This window comes from Synchiropus splendidus, chromosome 1, assembly GCF_027744825.2.
Source record: "Synchiropus splendidus isolate RoL2022-P1 chromosome 1, RoL_Sspl_1.0, whole genome shotgun sequence".
NCBI lineage: Eukaryota > Metazoa > Chordata > Actinopteri > Syngnathiformes > Callionymidae > Synchiropus > Synchiropus splendidus.
In genome coordinates, this window is record NC_071334.1 from 48,234,809 (window position 1) to 48,257,630 (window position 22,822).

Here is a 22,822-nt window from a genome sequence, read left to right on the forward strand (position 1 = left end):
TTGGTCCATTGTGTTTTTGTCTCTCCTAGTTCCCTGTGGTTTAAGTTAGTTTTCTCCCGGTTCGGTGACGCTTTCTGTTGTGTTTTTGTTTAACTATTAAATATTTCAACCTCGCTCCTGCCTCATTGTAACCTTCACCACTTGCACTTGGGTCCCGCTCCACGTCCTTGACACGTGGCTTTTGCTCCCTCGTTCCCTTCGACCCATGACAAACACCATGTAGAAAAAAAATTTAAGCAAATAACAAAAATAATGCAAAAGGCAAAGTGTTTAATATAAATAAGTACCTTTTATTCCCTCTTAAATGAACTGACGAAACCCACAGTGTGAAACCCACTACTTCACTTGTTGAACACCGCAATGTTGCCCTTTAACTTGACAGACGGGAATGAGTATCTGGGGTCCAGGAGCGCTATTAGCTGCTGACAGTGCACCTCAGCAACAGAACTTGACTGCTCGTCCAAAACAATAAACTCCTTCAGCATTGGTTTCACCTGCGGTTAGCTCCGGTGAAGTAATAACGTTTCTCATCACGTATAAATATAAGGCACATTTTATTGAAATAAATAAATCATCAAAAAAAAATCATGATGACATCATAAATGCCCAAATCTGTACCAATAAATCGACCGGCCCATCGATCGGGGCAACCCGAGTAGTAGTAGTTGCAATAGTGGCAGTTAAAGTAGCCTCCGAAGATATAGTTTTACGAGCTGTACCAATAGCAGTGAAAGTTGTAGGAGTAGTGTTATTTGTAGTTGAGGTTGTGGTCTTTGCACTGAAGTGACAGGACCAATACCTTTATGACTGGTGTTAGTAAAGTAAGTACCAATATCTTTATGACTGGTGTTAGTAAAGTAGCACTTTTGCTGTAATGTCATTATAAGCAGAAGAAGTAGTAGTAGAAAGAGTATTAGTAGTAGTCGTAGAGTATTATGAGTATCTGTTAGTACAGCAGTTGTGGGACTGAAAACAGATGGACCGACGTGGAATGTACTTTTGCCTTGCAAGCAGCCGTCACTAGAGATGAAGTACCAGGATCATCACAGCAGGGAGTATTCCGATTTGCTGTCTTGGTAGACGGTTGAGATTCCTACAATCCAACAGATGCTGCAGTGTTGCACCCTGACAGACCACCAGTCGAGTTTTTTTTCTTCTCCAGATTCTGGGGTGTAATTTTTATTTCAACGACTCTGGAAGTTATTGCATTTTCTACATTAAATGTTGCTTATCAAGATTGCGACTAAAGGCTGTGTAGTCTGCTGTGCTGCTAAATGAGATGCGTTTAATTCAGCGGCTGCACTTTGTCCCTGCCACATCAGGGTGACTTACTCTGAAGGAATTATGGGAGACCAGATTTTCTCACCTCACAAATGAGATTCAGAGTCGATAAACCGCTCAAAGGCCTTGTCCACTTCCAAACACGTGCGCCCAAAATCTGCACAGTCACTGTGAACAAGAGGCTTCAGACTCTCCGCAAAATAGCAGCTCTTTGTATTTGTGAAACAGAGGTATTTGTACACTTTTAGTAGAAACAGTTAATGTTGTAAAATTATAGTGCTCAAAGTATTGCACTTTGTTTTAGTAGTGGCAAGAGTTCAAGCTTTATCTTTAGAACTAGTTATTCAGTAGAAGTACAAGCTGTTACTGAAGTACCTTAACTATAATATAAGTAGTTGTATTAAAAGTATTTGTTGTGGCTTCTTGCGGTGGCATTATTGAGGCAGCACAAGTATCTTTAGGGGTGTAAGAGAAAAGTAATAGTGCAAGTAGTAATACTAGAGGTGGTTTGTAATGAGCAGTAGAACCAATTGTATCATCGTGAGAGTAATACTTTTGCATGTAGATTTATCAATACTAATATGTGTGTGTAATAGTAATTGTAGAAGTAGTTCAGTTATGGAGTGGCAGGAACTTAACTAGTGGATTTTGAAGCAGTATAACAATCGAGATGCTAGTTGCAGACATGTTGAAAGTATTGTCAGTACTATAGGTGTACTATAGCACAATAGTGTACAGTGAGAAGTAGTTGCAGTAGTCGTACAATATGTTGTGGCTTTGTAATGGAAGTACAGTTGAAGTGTGAATAGGGGTACTCAGACTGTTAATAGTGGGGGAGTAACCAAGATTTCATCATGATACAGTGAGTGGAGTACTACTGCAGATACAGCACCTGCTGTGAAAGTAGTCAAACTAGAACTGCAAATGTTCGAAGGTCACTCGACAGTCTGAGCAGTGTTGGTTATATGAGCAGCTGTACAACTGTCATCTTTGAACTTCATTTGAGCAATGTTTGTTTCACCTCGTATTTTTATGAAGTATCTCGCAGTGCTGTTTAATGTTGCTCTTGCTGATAAAAAAAAGGTGATTAATTAATTATTGTGTGTGAAATATGTTTGGCATCATGACGCGATTGTTGAATCATTGAAGAGGGAGATGAGCAACAAAAGAGAAAAGCTGCCGATCAACCCGCGTCTGGTGTTTTCCCTGCTCACCACTGGATGAATCACCACCTGCACCGACACTGGTTCTTCATTTCTCCTCTCATCCCTCCTGGCAGGTTCGCGACCCCGTGACTGCGGCGATCTGTATGCCAGCGGTCAGAGAGAAGACGGCATCTACTCCGTGTTTCCTGTTCACCATCCCTCCGGCTTTCAGGTCTACTGCGACATGACCACCGACGGAGGGGGCTGGACGGTGAGTCACTGTCAGACTCAGAACGCTGCCGTGGTTCTCACACAGCTCCAGCTTCTTCAACACTGTTTTGAATGTTGAGGAATCTATTTACCAGAGATATCGGCTCCTCCCTCTGGTAGCACGGTCATCCTTTTGATATGAGTTACTGCTCCTGTTCCCCTGCTGTGATCACAGTTGTCGAGCCCGAAGCTTCTTGTGTATCGCTCCGCAAAGGTCTCATCAAAGTTTTATCTCAGAGAGGAGATCAAATGCTTCAAGAGTGAAAAAAAAAACCCCATTATTTTTGCAACGTAACATTTACCTCTAAGAGAAGTCGAATGCGAATTAGTCACGTTTGGAGACGACAGCAACAGGCTGCACGCGAACAAGGCAGAGTACTGAGAAGGTGTCAAAACAAAGAGCTCTGCACAGCTACCTGAGAAGTCAGGACGACTTTTCAGTCTGACGCAGAGCCAGGAGAAGGAATTGGAATAACAATATCACGGCGTATGCAAACTGGAACAGCATCATAACAGAAATGAGGTGACAGCAGTTACTACTCGAGTGAGAGGACATAACATTATGACCTCCTGGATTCCGATGCTCAATTCACGACCAAATCTGGGGCTGCCCCTTGTGCTACCACTGAAGCACGGTAACACTGGCAGCAAGCACCGCGACACTCACCAGGCACCGTAACATTGACTGAATTTTAGTTAAAATGGACTATTATATTGGTCGAACCACAGCTACTTCAACTGAGGATGCTGCTACGGTTATTAAAATTATTTAGGTTTCAACTATCAGGGTGACGGCTGCTACTATTAGGGCGGTGCTTTTATTTCTGCAACAACTTACCCACCCTCATAATATTCCTGCTCATTACTCTAAGTGGAACAAAAGCCAAAAAGTCCACCGCTTTGTTGTTTGTTAGCTGCAAACGATTGGCTTTTCATTACACTTTAAATTTAGAACCACATTTTTATAAGCAGTATTTGACCTACTTTTATTTCCAGCCTGCTCTTTTGTCGTATCTGGAACGGCAAGATCGAGCGTAAAGTCTGTTTTTTGATCAAACGTCTGTCTGGCCTTCTTACAGTAAACGAAGATGTTTAAGTTTTTGCACTGGTTGTGCTGCGTCTTTTGGGATTGAGCGATGACGAAGTGAGCCAACGCACAGACAGGCCGCCCTTTGAAGTTATATTTGGACGTGTACTTCACTTGTATTTTACTCTGCAAACACACGTCCTGCTCAGTCACTTATTTGGGTTTGTTCTGTAGTGAGTCACACTCGTCCGCAGGGATTGAAGAGCGACTCCTAATAGAGGGCTGAGGGCCGCGGGCACCGTAAGAGGAGAGAAGTTTTTTAACACATCCAGCCTTTCATCCATGTAAAAACACCTTTTGGTGGGGTGATGCATTGTTTTGGGCGCAGTCCAGAAGCTGTTGGGAACAATTTAACTTCCGGAACTTGTGACGGGGATGATATGGAAATGAATTCTTTCATGTTTGTTGGAAGCAAAAGCAATCATATACACCAGCAGCTCTGCAAGCAACATGGAAATTCAATTGAAAGCTGTTGGCTGTCGTCTATATTGCTGGCCACTCGTTTCATGGTAAACAGTCTGCACGCGCTTTCTATTTTATGTTTTTCTTTTGTTTGGTGTGTCAGTTGGGCATATGCTGGAAATACTTGCTTGTGTAATATGAGGTTTTTATTTATCTATTTTTAATGGTCAACAGTAAGTTTGGTGTTTCACCATGTGATTTGATGTTTGACTGGATGGTTTTGTGCCAAATAAAGTGCATTCTTTTATTAGCATTTGTTTGTTGGGTTTTATGTTTTGTTATTTAAGATGTGAGAATTGGTTTGTTTATATATTCTTTTGGATATGTGGTCATTTTTCATTTGTTCCATTATTGTGCATAGCTATGCTGGTTATGGGCTATTCTAAAAAGTATGTTTCTAGTAGTTTGACAGTTGGTTTATTGGGTACTGTGTACTTTTAGCTGATTGTTGGGTTTTACTATACTAGTTGTGTATTGCCAGTTTACTGTGTCTTTTCTTCGTTGCTTGAAAAGTCAGTGGTTGCACTTTGTTTTATGGTTTAAGCTAAATTGGTGTTGTCTGTAAGTCGTTGCTTGTGCTGTTCAGTGTTTTCTTTGTTTATTTTCTTTCCTTTCTCTTGTTTTTATGATCATTTGTTAATATTTATTATCGTATATAATGGTGGGATTTTCAGGACAGTTATTTGGTTGCACATTTTTATCTAAATTGCTTGAGTCATCCTCTCATTAAAGTCGGAATAGCTGGAGATCAGGAGGAGCCCTGTCATCGTGTAGGGACTAACTAGTACCAAACAACTGCAGTTAAAAATCTATTAAATGAACTCATTACATGGGCAGAAAATCCCACCTCAAAATAATAGAGGGAAGAAACAGGCTAATGGCTAACTGTGAAACAAAAATTCATAAATAAGAAATAAAAATAATAACACAGCTTGTGCACTAGACACAGCCAATAACAAAACTACCAATGGCCATTTTCTGGGCTGTGAACCGCCGTCGCTGTGCGAGGTGGACGTGAGCCTGAAACCAAGGAAAGTCACTGCTGTGTCTGATGCGTTTCAGTATCGATGCTTTTCAGAGAAGGGAGTTTTACCCCATGAGAGCTGAAGGACGTTTCCCGAGAGAGGGAAGTCTTGGCCTCTTAACTCCTGTGACCCCGCCCCAAATATGCGGAGAAATGATCGCTACTGCAACCCTAGAGTAAGGGGTATCTAGTCAGTAAAAAATAAGAGTGAAATCTCATTCCTCGTTTTTTTTTTTTTTGCTGTTTGTCATTGATCATTGAATTATTTTGTTTCACTTTAAATCGTTTGAGGTTCAGAGGTTCCTGGTGTTTTCCTGAACATGTGAATAACTCTTTGCTAGATAGGTTCCTGCACACAACTGGCATAAAACCTTATTATCCTGGAGAATAATATTTCTCTTCTCGAGGCGATGAGATGTTGGCAAGTGTGTGCGTATGATCGGCGGTGTGTCCCAGTGCTTAGCCTGGAAGATCACTCCGGCGGTGCCGAGGAACTGCTTTGAACATATTGTCCTGTAAAGCGATTTACATCAGATTGAAGTGATAACGCTGCGGCTGTGATCCTGCCTGGTGTGTTGAGCTGATTGCGATAACACTTGAGCCTCATTAAGAGATCAGTGCGGTGCGATCCAACGAGGACAGGTAGGGATGGAGGAAGCTCTGCCAGCCAAGTGGCTTACTGTCATTCCAAAGAACTGGCTTAAATAAGAAATCAGGCGTGTGCTGCAACCTCTTTAGCATACGCTTCTGCGCGCGACGGCGGTGCTGCCAGGACTGTTAGATGCCAGATTAAAACACCACAGCCGAATATGGAGTGTGTGGGAATATGATGAAAAGCACAGTCAGATAAAAGCAATTACGCCCCCTCACGCTCAGCAACCTTTAATAATAGCTGGGTTTAATGTTTGCTGTAAAATAGAGGCTCAGGGGGAATAATAAAAGTAATGACAGAATTCCAGAGTAGCACAATCGCTATTGATCCACGCCACTGAAGGGGGAGTCGATAATGACCTTTACAGTCATTGCAACAGACAGACAAAGCGCACACGTGATGAGAAAACGTATAGCGCAAGGTGCCCCTTTTTTTTTTTTTTAATCACTGCATAATAAATACTAAGTTGTAGTTGGAATTTGTAGGTATGGTGGGATACAGGCATACTCCACCAGAGCAAAAAAAAAAAACATTCCACAAGAATGCTGGTCTGGGTTGAGTGTTCATTTTACCTTGTTTGTTTTATTCATTGTCATTCTACTGGTGGTTCAGTCACAACATGATATGGTTTTACTCTATGCAGTCGAGTTTCCTCCTTCATTTACATCATGTCATGACTGCTAAGCTAAGGTGACCCAAGAGCAGATGATTTTGAGCTCAGAGGACCCGGACAAGCGAAGTTAAGAGTAAACCAAGTTTAATACAAACAACAAATAATACACAAACAATAAGGAGAACAGAAGTCGACAACACCAGAAGTGGAGCGTGGAGGACAACACACGAAGGGAGAGGGAAAAGCCTAAAACCGAAAACAAGTGTGAGATACACGGCGCTGCAAACAGGGACAACAGAAAACTATGCACTCGGATATGACTCTGACGAGGCTAATACAAAACTAGAGATGCTCGGTAGAGGTGAAAACAAACACTAACCAAGGTAATAACTAGCACACAGGCTGAACTAAAGTAGCGAGTAACACAAACACTCGAGGAAGCTAACACAGAGCTAAAGACAGGGAGCAAGCGATAGGAGAGCAAGATAGAAAGGTGACAGAACAAGGAGATGAACGCAGAGCAACAGAGAGATAAACAGGGTCACAAGCGAACAGAGCAATCGAGAGAGAACGTACCATAAGAACAAAAGACGATCATCTGGCAGATGAATCTCTGCAGAGGCAATCAGTGGAATGAGACCCAGCTGCGCTGCCGTGAAGCTGGAGGGGGTGAGAGAGCAAACAAGGAACCGGAACACAGGAAGTAACAAAGTAAAACCATGACACATCACACTTAATGGCAGGAAACACTACTGTCTTCTTTAGCTTCCCTTTCACTCTGGGTGCTCCTCTGACATCTCCTCCACTCTGGCCTCACTCTCTTCTTCACCCCGTCATCTCTTTCTGTTGCCCTGGATGAATGACCATATGATTTCAATACCTCTCAGTCCAGCTTCCTGCCTCTCCCTCATTCTCACACATATAGTTTCGTTTCAACTGACTTTCATCTGTCATCTCTCCAGCTCAAAACCCCCATCTTCTTTCCACCTATCGTACTCATCACTGCAAATTACCTTGTCACCAGCGAATGTCACCGTCCAGCTGACTCCTCACATAATTCATTTGTCAAACTTGAGGGACTGAGAGATGATTTTTAGTAATTCATAGCTACTGTCAGTACAGTAGTCGTATGAGAGACTCCTGAACTCTGGAAGGATCCAGTCTGCGCTGGGTTTAAGACGACTCACCACACTTACTGTAGACCATAGACATGTACTGTTTGCTGTGGTCTCCATTGGAAAAACATGTATTGGAAAAAGTTTTATTTATAATTACTGCCGTGGGGAGAAACACAGGTATTGATGGAATGGCTGAAACGTATAAAAATGGAGAATGCTGCTGAGATCACCGAGCAGAGATCACATGTCAAAGTCAATAAGAACATTTGAAACACACTTAAAATGCCAGATGAAATTGTATGTATTGATATTGTACTTGTATAACACTTTCGTATTTCCTGGTTTATGACATATTGCATTCTTAAAATTATTTTACCTTTGTTTTTAAATGTAAGATCTTTCTATCGATCCTTCTATTACACACGCATAAAGACGACTCGTCACATATTTTAGTGATATGTTTCTTGTGCGGTGGAATTTGCAGCTATGTCTATGTAATGGTTTCAGTTGTCTATCAATGTCTACAATTAAAAAAGCCAAAAGTTTACTTTTTTAACACACACCGCGCACACACACACACACACACACATACACACACACATATATATATATATATATATATATATATATATATATATATATATATATATATATATATATATATATATAGGTAGATTTTTTTTTTTTTTATTGCATGATCTAAAACAAACAAACCAAAAAATAAAAATTACTATCCTTCTGTCAGAATTCCATTGGCTTGCACCCCTCTACTCTAATCCGGTGTAAGGATAAATGAAACAGAAATTCTTCAACAACAGCAACACAGAAACCTCCAGCATTGGCCGTGCTGGCTACTCAGCCACAAACTGGACTGACCTTGGCGGCGGCGCTTTGGGGAGGAAGCTGTGCACGCCACAGTCTTGTCGCCTGTCACTCCCAGCATGCCACGTCCTCATGCTCTCTGCCAGGACTTGTGATGTTCATTACTGACCCATTTCCAACACATCAGGGTTCAAGTGGCTTCCGCATGATTCCTTATGCAAGCAGGGCTTTGCTTCTGCCAAATGACTCCTGTGAAGGCTGGAAAAACTTGACAAATGGAATTGAATTTCTTGGCCAATCTCTTGACTTGTGGCAGTGTGACATAAATGATGAGTCCAGGCCAGTGCTGCTGGGTTACTTATGGAACAGCAAGAGTGAGAGAACCATGGAAATTTTAATTTAGTTTTCAATTTGATTTCCAGTCATTGCATTGCTACTGCATAATCAAAAACCGTCACAACAAAATCTAGTGTGTGAGTGTAAATCCTCATCTTTGCAGGGCTTCATTTTTAAATTTGATTCTTAATCCAATGCTTATTTTCACAGTAGATTGTGTCCCTCAAAAATAAACAATTAAACGTCACTAAAGGGTAAAGAATTGCATGCACCACTTAAAAAAGATTTGCTCACATATTCTGTGCCAACAAAAAAAAAAAAAAGATGAGAAAAAATTGTGAACAAGAACTGAAGTGTTGTGGCATCTCAAGCTAATAAAGATGCCATAGTAGCAGAACCTTGGAGTCATAAAATGGTCACAGATGCAGGGAACCTGGTAATTCTGGTGTTCTACTCTTCCTACCCATCCATTTCCAAGGAGGTGCCCCTGGACGCAGCAGCCATACTGAAGAGCCCTAGAGAAGAATACTAAAGTTTTTATAAGTTGTAGGAGTCCCGGAGACTTCCTGATGGGATGCCATTATGACTTGCTTCCAGATGAGGAGGAGTCTTGTGCTTTGAGTCTCCTCTGGATCGCGAAGTGCATCTCTGACATCCCACCAGGAGAGTCATTTGCTTCCATTTGGTACCTTGTTCCTTTGGCCGCAACAGAAAGCAAGTGCCCAACCTCAAGTGAGAGCAAGACCCCTGATCAGGGGTTCTTGACCTTTCTGATCTCGGGGCCCTCCTTTCCCTGAACAGGCTTTCTGTCATCAACAGCAATATTTAATCTACTTAAACATAATCAAACCGAAACCTTATGAAATGACATGAAACCATGTGATCATCACAAAGATATTTATTTGTCATCGAAAAGTCCAACCAGCAGCAGAACCACGTGCAAGTCATATTCATAAATATGAAAAAAAAACACTTGATGCAAACTGTTGAGAAAATTAGAAAAACCGAATACAATTCTAAATAAAATATATATATTAAAACTATGACTAAATATCATTAAAAAAAATTATTTAAACTCCAAAGAAGATACAAGTTTAAATGAAAGTATTACCATAAAATGGTAATTTTAAAAATTGTTTAAACAGGTGCTTTCATGAACAGTTTTTACTGTTGGGGTCACCATCACTTTCATTTTTTCTTTCCAAGAACGTCAATTCAGTGACACACTACTCCCACCATATGTGGCGTCTCGCGGCCCTCGCGGCCCCGAGCTGTACAACATAAAACTTTTAGCGGCCCTCCAGGAGGCGCTTGCGGGCCAACCATGGGCCCCGGCTCTATGGTAAAGAATCACTGCCCAAGATCATGTGCTCAATGCTTCTTTTGGCTCAGCTCTTTCTTGTTCACGCCAGAGAGACTCCTCAGGTTTTAAGGGGCTCCACACCATGGAGAAGGATTCCATTTCCACCCTTGTTTCACACTTACTGGAGCTGGACACTTATTTTTCAAGGATTCTATTCACCTTTTTTTTTTTTAATGGAGTTAGACTGATTTCCTGAATCAAAAATGCTATTTTCCAGGATAAAATACTTGGGTGGGGCAGTGCCATCATCTTCACTAAAAGATGAGGGCTTCATTTTTAGATAAAATTGAAGCCCATACAACCCAAACTCGCATCATTTCCATCTGGCAGGGTTCAGCTCACTTGGTGTTCATGTAAAGGCTGCTTTTGCTCTTGTCCATTTTGTGACGATCGGACATCAGCAGGGGATTATCCAGCAGGTTGTTAAAGAAAATTTGACTTTCTCTCTCATGGCCCGGAGATGGTCTGACCACTGCAGCAGGAGGGAAGCATCAGGTATGATCAGGAAAAAAAGGAAAAATAGCTGTCATTAGTGGCCTGAAGCACCATCTGAGCACAAGCATCCAGAGAGCACACATATGCAGAATGACTGCCCCCTGTAGGGCCGATGTCTGTGTGTGTGATCGTCATGCCGTGTGCTGCTGTTTCTTTACAAATACACACAAGTTGTTTTTTCTAGATTCAACTGAGAGTCACAATATGAGGGTTGATGGGGCCTCAGTGTAGAGGAAGAGTTGTGCTCAGGTTCTGTGCGATAGGTGTGTAACTGCATGGCTCCGTGAATGTTGTTGTGGAATAGTGCTGAAGACCATGCTCATTTTCAAGACCACTATTTTAAGGTCCTGGAAGAGAGTGGATTTAGACCTTTGTTTTGTCAAGATCAGTCACAACCACAGCTGCCGTGATTTAAGCAAAAAACAATAACAAATTTAATTCTCAAATTGTGATGTGTAGAGGATTGAAGACACAGTATTGATGGATGGATGAGGTTTCATGATAGAGCCCTTGTTGTTTGTAACTCCGCTGTTGGCAAAAATAACCACACTGCAATCGGACCTCTTTGCGCAGAATACGCTGCAATTTATAGAATAAATGTCTGCTACAGATGCGTCAGATGAGCTGGTCTCTTTAGTTCGTGGCTCATGGAGGAGAAATGATGTTGTCTATGAAGACCCACTGTTGTTACAGAGCTCTTCCAGCATGTAATAAGTGTGATGTGAAGGTCCGTGAAATGCCTCCGCTGAAGGCTGATCGATGACTTGAAATGAGCTCAGATTTCTCAAGTTATCACAGACCGAAGAGCTGTCCAGGGTGTCCCCCGTCTCTCTCTGTTACTGTAAGTTTTCTGAAGTTGCGGGACACATTGCTCTTAATGGAACCTGTAAATATATTTTTCCTCTGTTTGTTATGGACACAACACGGTTCCCATTACGAGGCAGTATTTTATTTTGATTTACTTTGATTCAAACTAGAATATTGAATGAACGCGTGTTTACAGACACACATGCAGGGATATAAAAGTAATCCTCCAAGGTTTGTGTTGTGCCTCACAGAGAGACTGGAAATGGCATTTAAATGCTTCCATCGCAGCAATGTCTTCCATTATTACTATTTTATTTGTTAAAAGGACTAAAAATGACCACACTATTCATTATTTAATGACCGGGGAGCAGATATACGCGCCTTACATTAGCAAAATGGTGCTTTTATCAAAAGGCTTGTGGTTTCGCTGCAATATACAATTCAGCAAGAGAACTGAAATGTAAAAGTTTGGAGGGATTGAATGTACAACTGTGCGCGGGTTGTGAGGCTCCGAGTGCCTTCTGAGTGTTCATCTGAGGCTTTTTTCTCTCCTCCTGACTCGCAAGCTATTAAATATTTCATCATTTTTATTTTATTGGATTGGAAAAAAATAGAAGAAAAAAAAGGAATTGAACGCATTCGTAAGGTTGAGAGTTTGGAATGGTTTCTGAAGAGCAATGCTTCAAAATGGCTGTTTACGCGTGTTGCAGCCTGACTCGAAGGCGCCACTGACAACTGAAGAGCTTGCTGCAGTGATGGAGTCACAGAACTCGATTTGGCAACCAAACTTAAAATAGAAATGGATAATTCAGCTAGCATTTCCTAAAATAAATCTTTATCTCCCCAAATAACTGCTGCTTTGTGCTTCAAAGTAGCAATAAACATTCAATTTCATAACACTGGGTCTGGAGGAAAGCTGTTTCTTCTGTCTCTTTTTGTCTATATATTGTCTATATATATATATATATATATATATATATATATATATAGATATAGATATCGTTCTTTTAGATTTATAGTCAGAAGTTAGGAGAAAGTCAAACATCACATTAATTTAAGTTGTATCTGTTTACTTGACATGTTATTTCTAACATGAAAAGTTTTCATAATATGTGTTATACAATATTGACAGCTGTAGAACTGGCTGACAAAAAAGGAAAAAAATAAATTATATATGTATATATATTAGTTCATATTTTGCATTCTCTTTATGCAAAATATTTCTTACATTCTCTTTATGTAAGAAATATTGATTTTATTTCAGGGGTGAATATTAAAAATATGAGAATGTTAATATCGTGTCAGTATATATTTTTTTTTCCTTTTTTGTCTGTCTGTTATACATCTGTCAATATTGTATAACACATACACACACGTTTCATATTAGAAATAACATGTCAAGTAAACGGATATAACTTAACTTTCTCCTAACTAAAACTTATGACTATAAATCTTGGACATAAATGTGGATAATAATATTTTCAAGGTTACTCGAAACTCTATATAGTTCAATGGAAATTCTTATTATTGTCATTATTATTTTTATTATTGTTGTTGTTACTAAACTGACATGGAAGCTGGAGAACATTGTGTTGCCAAGTGTGACCTATAAAAGTCTTTTCAGGTCGATGTGTGTTTAAGTAAATCAAGATTTAAATAACTTGATAAATAGGCTTTTCGCTTCCTGCTCAGCTTCAGCTGTGATAATGTGGGCGAGTGTGCTAACTCCAAATTAATCTCAATCCTTTAACCCAATAAGAAAAATCAAGTTTGCCATTTATACCGCTCCACCTAAATCAGGTTAGCGGAGAGGTATTTACTGGAGGGACTCGCGGCGTGATTGTCGCCTGCACATCTGTCTCTGTGATAGGATTATGACACGCTCACCAGCAGATGTTTGCCTCCTTCTTTCAAGGTGGAAATCTGAAGGATTTACCTGAGCTTCCGTCAGTCTTTTCACCGCATCATCACTCGTCCTAACATGCTGGTCTGTTTGGATCAGTCAACATCTGGAGGCGAGTTTTCTCACAATAACTCTTGTTCTTTTCATTTCTGTCTCATTCGGAATTTGAACTTTCCTTCCAGGACGGATTTGTGGAGTGATTGATGTGTTAATCATTTTATACAGTGTGTAACTGATGTTTGACTTGAGGGCTAATCTGAAATAGGAGGTTGGAGTTTTGCTTTGAATTCAAAATGTCTGTAAAACTTATAAATAGTTTATAATCCTGGTTCTGAACCAGGATTGTACCTCAGCCTGTGAACCCAAGCAAAATCACTCAGTCACACACATCACTACTGAGCTCAATGTCACATATGAGCAGAGACGTTTGTTCCCACTGTTTCAAAAGTATATAACAAATATAATAAAAACATAAGTTGTTTATTGAATAAATAGATAAAAGTGATTCATATTACCATATTTCTGAACTATTTCTTTTCTTATTTTGTTTCACATCTCTTAATTTTGCACACAAATCATTTTTATGATTTATTTATGTATTTTATTTATTTGTGATTAATTCATCTAAATTAATCTACAGTTTAAGGGTATAAGAATATTTGCCAATTTGAATTGAATGTGGTATGTTACTGAATCAAATAATGGACCCATACATACATTTAAACAACAAAATATTGTTTATTTTGCATCATGATGGTGCAACGATGGTGGCTATATTCAAGTTTTTATATCACCTTATTTAAACTAAAGTACTTTTAATGTCTTGAATATATTTGCATAAGAATTTCAAATACATTCAGAGCAGTGGAAACCCTGACCATTGTGTAGTGAAAAACCTCCCTGAACCAAAGCAAACAGATGCTTTTGTTTGCTTTGGTTCAGGGATTCCTCCATGTTTGTTGTTGTTGTTCTCATCCTAGCTGCCACGTGTCTTGTGCATCAGTGTGATCAGTGCTATTTTATTTATTTATTCATTTTGTTAAATGTGGTATTATTTTTCTACTTTTATGGATGTACTTTTCTTCTTTGGACATTTGTATTTCCATCATGCTCTTGTATTTTGTTTGTATTTCAAAACTATTCAGACCACTGTTCTCATGTAAATACTACTACTACTGCTGCTACTACTACTACTACTACTAATAATAATAATAATAATAATAATAATAATTTCAAACTAATCTGGCGACCAGCATAAGACTCCCTCCCATGATTGATGCCTTCATCAACCGGAGAAGCTGTTACCAATTACCGCCAGTTAGTTCGAACAGAGCTGCGGCGCTGAGCGACATCTGCTGCCAAAACAGCAAACATACAAAGACGGTGAGCGCGCTGCGGCGCACGCCAGCAGCTAACAAGTTCCTGGCACCTTTCCTACTTTCCACCGCAGATTGCAAATCTCTTCAAATCAGCTTTGATACGCTTGCGTCGATTCCTTTGCCGGTCTGACGACTCGGTGCGTCCGTCTGTAGCCGCCATGCTAGCAGGACTTGACAGTAAGCTCGCTGCAGGGTTTAAGGTGGATCGTCAAATCGGCTTCATCTGGTGCACAGATTCCAGGCGGCTCAGCGTGACTGGGGCGGCGTGGAGGCCTCTGGCGAGCCTCGGGTGAGACGGTCTTTAAAGAGCGTGACTATTCACACCAGGCTGTCTCTGTGAGCGATGACGCGCCGCAAGCTACATTAAGCAGCCTGATGATGACTGACCTGATGACCTGTGAACCTGGTGTGACATGACTTGTTGATTGTGATCAGTTAGTGCAGCACCACGGAGACTCATATTAATGCATGTTTAATGTGAATCCTTGCTGGCTTTTCATCTTTCACCACCCCAAAAAATGATATTTTATTGCATTGCTCAGATCCACTTGATGAAAATATTGAAGCGAAGCAAACAGCAACAACAGTGTTTATTTCCAATATAAATACAACAAAAAGACAAAATGGTTTCAATGGAATTATGACTGGCATTGGGGGGTATTTTTAAATATCAATCAGTTTTTAGGAAGAACAGACATATAGATATAACAACATACTAGAAGTATAAATAATTGAATGCATTGAATATAACATTCCAAGGTAAATATTTTAAAATAGATCATTCCTTTTAAAGCCTGTTGAAAAAGTAAGTATCATTGGATTATGAAGAGTATTTTTTTGGCCTGTTTCCAAACTTCTCAAGCTCAAAAGTACTCTAGTTCAACAATCAAGTAAAACATTAGGACCGCCCACATAGGCCACTATTGAAATGTTGTCATCGCAGTGGAGGATTTACAAATATATGGTCCGTGAAGAGTTAAATATATCACGACGACACATGTAGAGTTATTTGTTAACTAGACTTCAGCTTAGATTACTGGGATTTCCTCTTGACTGGACTCACAGCACCTTCAGGAACTGTCATGTGACATCCTCATTGCGGATTAGAGAGATGTATTTATTCACACGTTCTTACTTGTGTTAAAGCTAGAATCAGTCAATCACACTTAGTAGTTGTCTTGTTTTCTCAGCTTGTATTTGGATAAAGAAAAAAAAAAAAAAAGAAGCTGACACAACAGTTCTGTCGCCTCACACTCTTCTCGATCGGGGACAAGAAAAAACTCCCAACTGTCAGTGCTTGCTTTACGGTGGCTTGCTGACACTCTGACAAAACAAGTAACAGTGGCTGCTCACTCTGTCCGTGGCACTTTCCCTCATCTTTATGGCCTGTCTGCAGCCTGGTTCCATTGTGTTACCACGTCACTTACAAGTGATTCTCTTGCTTCGGGATCAAGGCTTCATTCAAGGCAGACAATCGGCAAGAGCAGCACTCTGGACATATGAAGAAAAAAAATTGCATGTAATCAAAAGAGCGTCTTGAAATTGACCTATTATCCTCATTTTAGTGAGGAGAACAGAACACGGCCTCCGACTCAGAATGTCCTGGCCGGGAGAACAGGATCACAGCGGACTTTGTTTTGCTTTAGTAGTTGATGCTATCTGCTGTTTAACGGTTGTATTCATAAAGTGTATTGCCACATTAGTTTTGCATTTGTATTAGGTATATAATACACTGAATATTAAGATGCATGTGACACGTCTTCTTGGAAAGTTGGTGTTGTAAAAAAATGTTCAAAAATGGCATCTAACTAGATTACTCAAGTCAAAAAACATTTTGTGAAGACTTGTAGAACCACTGAGAACATTTGGCCTATTGACTAAAGTTCATGATATTCTGCTAGCTCAAGAAAACATTACCCTAGATTCGGGATTATAGAGTGCTCCTGAACATCATACGCACCCACTAAATTTAAGAAGCAAAGTAGATGTTGTTCATACGTAAGATGCACCAGTCTGTAAGCCGCGGGTGCAGTGGTGCTGTCTGCACTGTAGAAAGGTCAGTGGTGCAAAAAGGCATGGGGTTCACTTCTAAACTAAACAGGCTCCAGCATGGAGAGTGACTCATGAAACAAACTGGGCAAAGTTCTGAACTTGAATCATCAACCCCTCACATCTTTTATTGACATTAAAGCATTCAAAATGCGCTGTTTTCGTCCACGCGTCCGAAGTTCCGACACCATAGCCGGTCTGCTTCACTTCATTTCATCGCTTTGATATGGCTCAATATTTTGGCAGCATGACACTCTTTAGCCTGTAAAAATCCATATATTGTATACTCCATAGGGTTCAGACTGTGAGAAAAAAGTAGTCAGTACTTGGTTCCTCCCACAGGCCAAAAGCATTGAGGTTATTCAATGACTAAATTGTCTCTATGCATGAGTGTATCTCCTGTGATGGAGTGGTGACCTGTCCACGGTGTCCCATGACTGGCTCCTCATGACTAGAACAAGATATATTTATTTATTTATAACATCTAACACAGAGGTGGGCAATTAAATTTCCCAAGGGGCCGGGTTATATATTGTGACCGTTGAGAAGGGCCGTCAAACACAAAGAGAGGAGGACAAGAGAAAATTGAAAATAAAAATCATGTGTGATTATGAATTTACACTGTAAAAATGCATAGAAACTGTTGGTTTGTTGTGTTTTATTTAATTTAAAGCACATTCCATTGAAAGATTGTCAATGTGGCTCATACATTTCAAAATTTACTGTCAATTCTGATGTATTTTAAGGGACACGAAATACTCCTACTAAAATAGCCAACGGAAAAGATTTAGAAAAATAATTAAACAAGAAGGTTATGTTTCAGTTACATCATAATAAACAAAAAACAATCCATAAGACAAAATGTCAGAGACAACAACAATGTCAGTTTTATAGTTTTGCTCTGACTCCAGGAGGGCCATATAAATACAGTCAAAGGGCCGCATTTGGCCCCCGGGCCGCACTTTGCCCAGGTCTGATCTAACATCTAACTGCAACATCTCCAGGGCAGCAGTGGTCCACTTGGAAGTGTCCAATGGCACCATGAAACAGTGGAGAAGGAATACACCATTCCAACAAAGGCCTGGAGCGTTCGGTCTCATGAGGAATTGCTGGGAATAAGGCATAGTAATAGCATTATCGTAAGCTTGTGCAGCAACATTAAGATATATTACTTTTTGTTTTTGGAAGTGTCTTCGTATTATATAAATTATCCAAGGCAGTTTTGATGGAGGATTGAATTCAGGTTTGCTACTGTCTTTATTTGTGTAACTGAATGTATTTGTGAAACTGAAAGTGTGGTATGCTTAGTTTTAGAGCCACAAGAAAATTGCCTCACCGTCCTCCATTGTTTGTTCATGTCGGTCACTTCTCAAGTTGAGATGGTGCTTGATGTAGTGGAAAACCATTGACGGTGTGAAGCTGAGCAAAGCAAAGTGGAACAGAGGAAAACTGGAACCTGTTATGAAATCCTCCATTCACAATTCCTCTGGTCAGTGCTGCATCAATATAAGTTGTTTTTTTTTCTTCCGGCCTGATTATATGTGTTGTGCTTTATACACATTAGTGACATTGTTCCTTCAGTTATCATGCCTTAGAACCCCTTAAGCTTCCAAGTGTTGGCCTCTGAAGACAGATGTGAATGTGACGCTAGTTTTATCTCCAGCAAGCATGATGTGTAGGTGTGCACCAGTCTAAGTGTGTGCGCTCCAGTACACTGCCGTTTATTCTCCAAAGTGGATCTTACGACGAGTTATAGACCAAAGCTCTCCCACCATCCGTGCTCTCTCCACAAAAAGGCTGCTCGAAGTCTCCGTCACTCATCACTCTGCCGATGTATTCTCTCATTATCTGCTGTAATTCAGGGAAGCCGAGCGTCTGCCGTTCCTAAAAGCGAACGTTAATTTCATTCTGCCCTTTTATTTCTGAGAGTGCCTTGACCAGTGCGGGGACTGGGCTCTTGTGTATGCGCCTGGTGGCTGATTCAGAGTCAGAAGTCATGGCTGTTTGAGGTCGAGGCCAGAGAGGACCTGAGGCAGCAGCGTTTCGTCATTGTTATTGTTTTGGATAATGTATGGTGGAAGTAACCAGAACAACAGGAGACCTACCACTTGGGTTTTAATGTGTAGGAAACGTTGGATTGTAAAACATCACTTGCTGTCAAGCCACAGTGGCGCTCACTCCACTGTTCAGCTCCAGATCTCAAAGCGTCAGCGTAACAAACGTACAACAAACATATTGTTATACAATAGTAGGCCACACGGCAGCCTAGTGGTTAGCACACTCGCATTGCTATGATCGCTGGCCTTTCTGTATGGAGTTTGCATGTTCTCACTGTGTGCACGTGGGTCTTCTCCGGGTTCTTCCTCCCTCATTAGGTCAGTTTTACACTCTAAAGTGAATGGTGATGGGATGGCGACCTGTCCGAGGTGTATTTCTGCCTCCCAGCATTGGACTAAGTGCTGGTTAAATGACAATGAATATATATGTGTATGTATACTATAGTATAATTATCTTTTATACATTTATGTAACTTTGAATCGGGTGACTTAAACAAAGAGCATTAAAGTAGAAGGTGATTTGTAGTCAGGCTCATACTGTATTTCCCAGACTATAGAGCGTACCGGAATATTAGCCGCACCCAGGAAATTTAAGAAGGAAAATAGATCTTTTTCGTTCATAAGTTGGAGGCCCATAAGCCGCAGGTGCGCAGAAAATGCATGAGGATCACTTCTAGTGATTACTTTTTGCGATCCTCTAGTTCTAGTTTTGAAAACGGGGGCCAGCATCGTGACTGACTCATGAAACAATCTCTGCAATTTTCTGAACTTGATTCATGAACTCCTCACATCTTATTTACATTTAAAGTGTTCAAAAAGCGCTGTTTTCACCCTCCAGTAGATCGTCTCTGTTGGCAGAGCTGCGGACACGCGGGCGAAAACAGCGCAATTTGAGCGCTTTAAAGGTAAATAAATGATGTGAGGCTCAATATTTTTGCCAGCATGACGCTCTGTAGACTGTAAAAATGAGGGATGCTCCGAAGCACAAGGAGAGCACTCAGCAGAAGCAGCTGTCTTCAACTTCTTTTTGAAAGTTCCCACTCTGGACATTGGCCAAAGAAGGCTGCATCTGACACACACAAAACAGCAGCGGATTCAGTTGATTCCGTCTTAAAACAACACCAGAGAAAGGCTGGTCATCTGGCTCGGTGAAATTAATGATTATTTCTTGAGCAATATGCTTAGCGTTACGAATGTTACTCAGACTGGCGAGTCTGATCGTAAGTTTCATTTTCATCTGTAAGTGTCACTATCATGAGCATGGAAAACTCTGTGCTCCGTCAAGTGCTGGTGTTTTAAGTATCCTATTCATGTCGTTGACACGTTTTAGCGTGCGTGTGCTGCAGGATGCAAACTTTGACAGACATGACAGACTGGAAAAAAACTACACAGTAGACACGCTGTCGCCAAGCGAGCGGCGAGTCGGCAGGGAGGAGCTGGCGCATCACAAACCGCGGGCGGTCCTTCATCAGAGGGCTGACTGTCACACGTGATTGGATTTTACGATCGGCAATGACAGGCAGTGATCGGAATTCAGCGATCACGCCGAGATCAGCCTTTTATATTCTGTGGCCATTCAATGGGAGCATCCCTGGTAAACATCCATATATTAGCCGCGCTGTTGTATAAGCCGCAGGGTTCAGACCACGAGGTAAAAGTAGCTGCTTATAGTCTGGAAAATACGGTACGAAGTCTGTCCCTAGGGCCATTTACGGCTACGGTGACTTTGTGATTTGCCACCAAAGAATTGTGTTGAACTCAAATCCATATCTAACAATCAAACCTGTAGTAGCTTTGATTATATGGACAGTTATTTCAGTTCGGTCTGCGCCTGAACACGTTCCTGATTTGTGCCTGCTAGCTCTTAAAATGACCAAGCACTGAGCAAAGCTGAGAAACAAAGCACTGTGGTGTGCTTCAGTAGAAGGTCAGTTGCAAGCTATAAACTAAGTCATGGAAGAAAACACATCAAAGCAAAGAAAGGAAACCTAAGCAGAACAGAAAGAAAGAAACACTGTAAAATGTGTTTCTACATACGTGACAGTGTCATATCCTAAAACCAAAAAGCTCGAAAAATCTGTTATAAAATGACCTGCAAAACCAAGTTTGGAACAGAAAGCTGAAAGCAACTCGACAATCCAGTTAACCAAAATACCACTTTCTACACACACATTTGTTTTTCTGGCCTTGTGGGGACATTGTGAGGTTTCTCATTGCCATAACCCTTTCCCCAGCCTAAGCCTAACCATTCAAAACAAATCTCTGACTTTAACTGTAACTCTGAACCAAACTTAAACCCAATTATAATGACCTAGTTAACAGGAGGTGTTTTTCCCCAAATTGGTCCCCCCGACACACACACGCACACACACACACTCGCTTACCTCAGGGGTCAACTTGCAATTAAATCTCAGCAGCCCCCTTCAGTCTTCCACACGTGCTGGACATTGAGGATGGCGTGGCCAGCACAGCTCGAGTGTTAACTCTAATCTGAACCGAACTGCTTGGCAGTTGACCTGCTGTTGTGAAGTTCGAGTTGTGTGTCCACTGGCCACTTTCTTACAGTGATTCACAGTAGCAGGTTGACGCTGTCTCCTCTCCACACAGCCCCATTTCCTGTCAGAAAAAAGTCGTGCGATTGCAGCTCTAATGAAAGAGGCTGGCTGTGACAGAGAAATAGCCTCAGAGGGTCTCGCTTGACCTTTTGCAATAACATGACAACTTGAATTCAGAGCAGATTCTACACGAGGTTTCCGTCTGTTCTCTGTTCTTTTGAGCATTTGGTTTTTAATGCTGTCAATGATATGTAGTATTGAATAAGGCAACTGTGCAAAGCTGTGTATATTGATCTGGCCATGTTGCGATATTATCGAGGGCAATGTCACTTGTATGATCGCTTTCAACTTGAAGGTGATGATGTGGCTGAAATTAAGATTTCAAATTAGTGTGAGTCCAAAACTGGCTTCCGGTCCTGGTCCACACCATCTGCCATTGTTCTACTTTGAGCCTTTTACAGATGACCAATCTTCTCGCCCTATCATTAAAAGAGAGTCCGGACCAGAGGCAGCAAACCCTTGCAAACATCTGTGCCAAATGAAATTCAGGAAATGTAAATAAAATTTTACACTTTTAAACACTTGCACTTAAACCTGAATTCATATGACTCAGTGTTATGAATTAGCAAGAGTTGCACCTAAATGCAGCTGTGGCACTAGAGGGGTCAGTCTAAATTTTGAATGTGCGTCCAGACAAAACAGTACAGTAGCGACGAACCTGGACGAAATAAAGGTCCATCAAATAAATTAAAAGAGTTAATCTTGTTCATGGATTTTTTTTGTGAATTCAAATTTCTTCTTCAAGTAAATTATTCGGCTGGACTCCTAAAATAATGACCTTTTTCATCCCTTTTTATTGACAAAACATTTCATCATTAAAAAGGGGTTATCATGGAGTTATTATTCAAGGGAGTTTTAATAGTGATTTTGTGACTTTCAACTTCAATTTATGAACATTTTGAAAATGTTTGTCAGAACTAGTATCATGTCATCGCAGAAGAAGATAGTATATATGCATATATATATATATATATATATATATATATATATATATATATATATATATGGCATGACTGAGTTTGGACACATTTTACCACTTGTTCATGCTGTTCCATAATTGATGCATTCATTTAAAAAGATTAAATTTGTCTCGAACTGGTCCAAATTAGCAGGTAAATCTAGAGCTGATGATGGAGCTGTTTATCCCTCAGCTCCATCATCACCATGAGTGACCCATGACTTAGACTTAGACTTTCTTTATTGTCATTGCACAAAACATATCACTATATATATATATATATATATATATATATATATATATATATATATATATATATATATATATATACGGATGCAGAGCATGCTCTAATCCAATGGTTCCCCACATTAGACCATAGTTTTGGG

General features: G+C 40.5%; 1 protein-coding gene across 3 annotated transcripts in view; it reads left to right on the forward strand.

Annotated features, from left to right (window-relative positions):
• Positions 1 to 22,822, forward strand: part of fibcd1b (fibrinogen C domain containing 1b) — a 129,423-nt gene that overhangs the window by 62,974 nt on the left and 43,627 nt on the right. For all 3 annotated transcript variants that reach the window (XM_053857265.1, XM_053857274.1, XM_053857280.1), the window contains one exon: positions 2,561 to 2,697. In XM_053857265.1, coding sequence (XP_053713240.1) covers positions 2,561 to 2,697 — 137 coding nt within the window. The remainder of the gene's footprint in view (positions 1 to 2,560; positions 2,698 to 22,822) is intronic.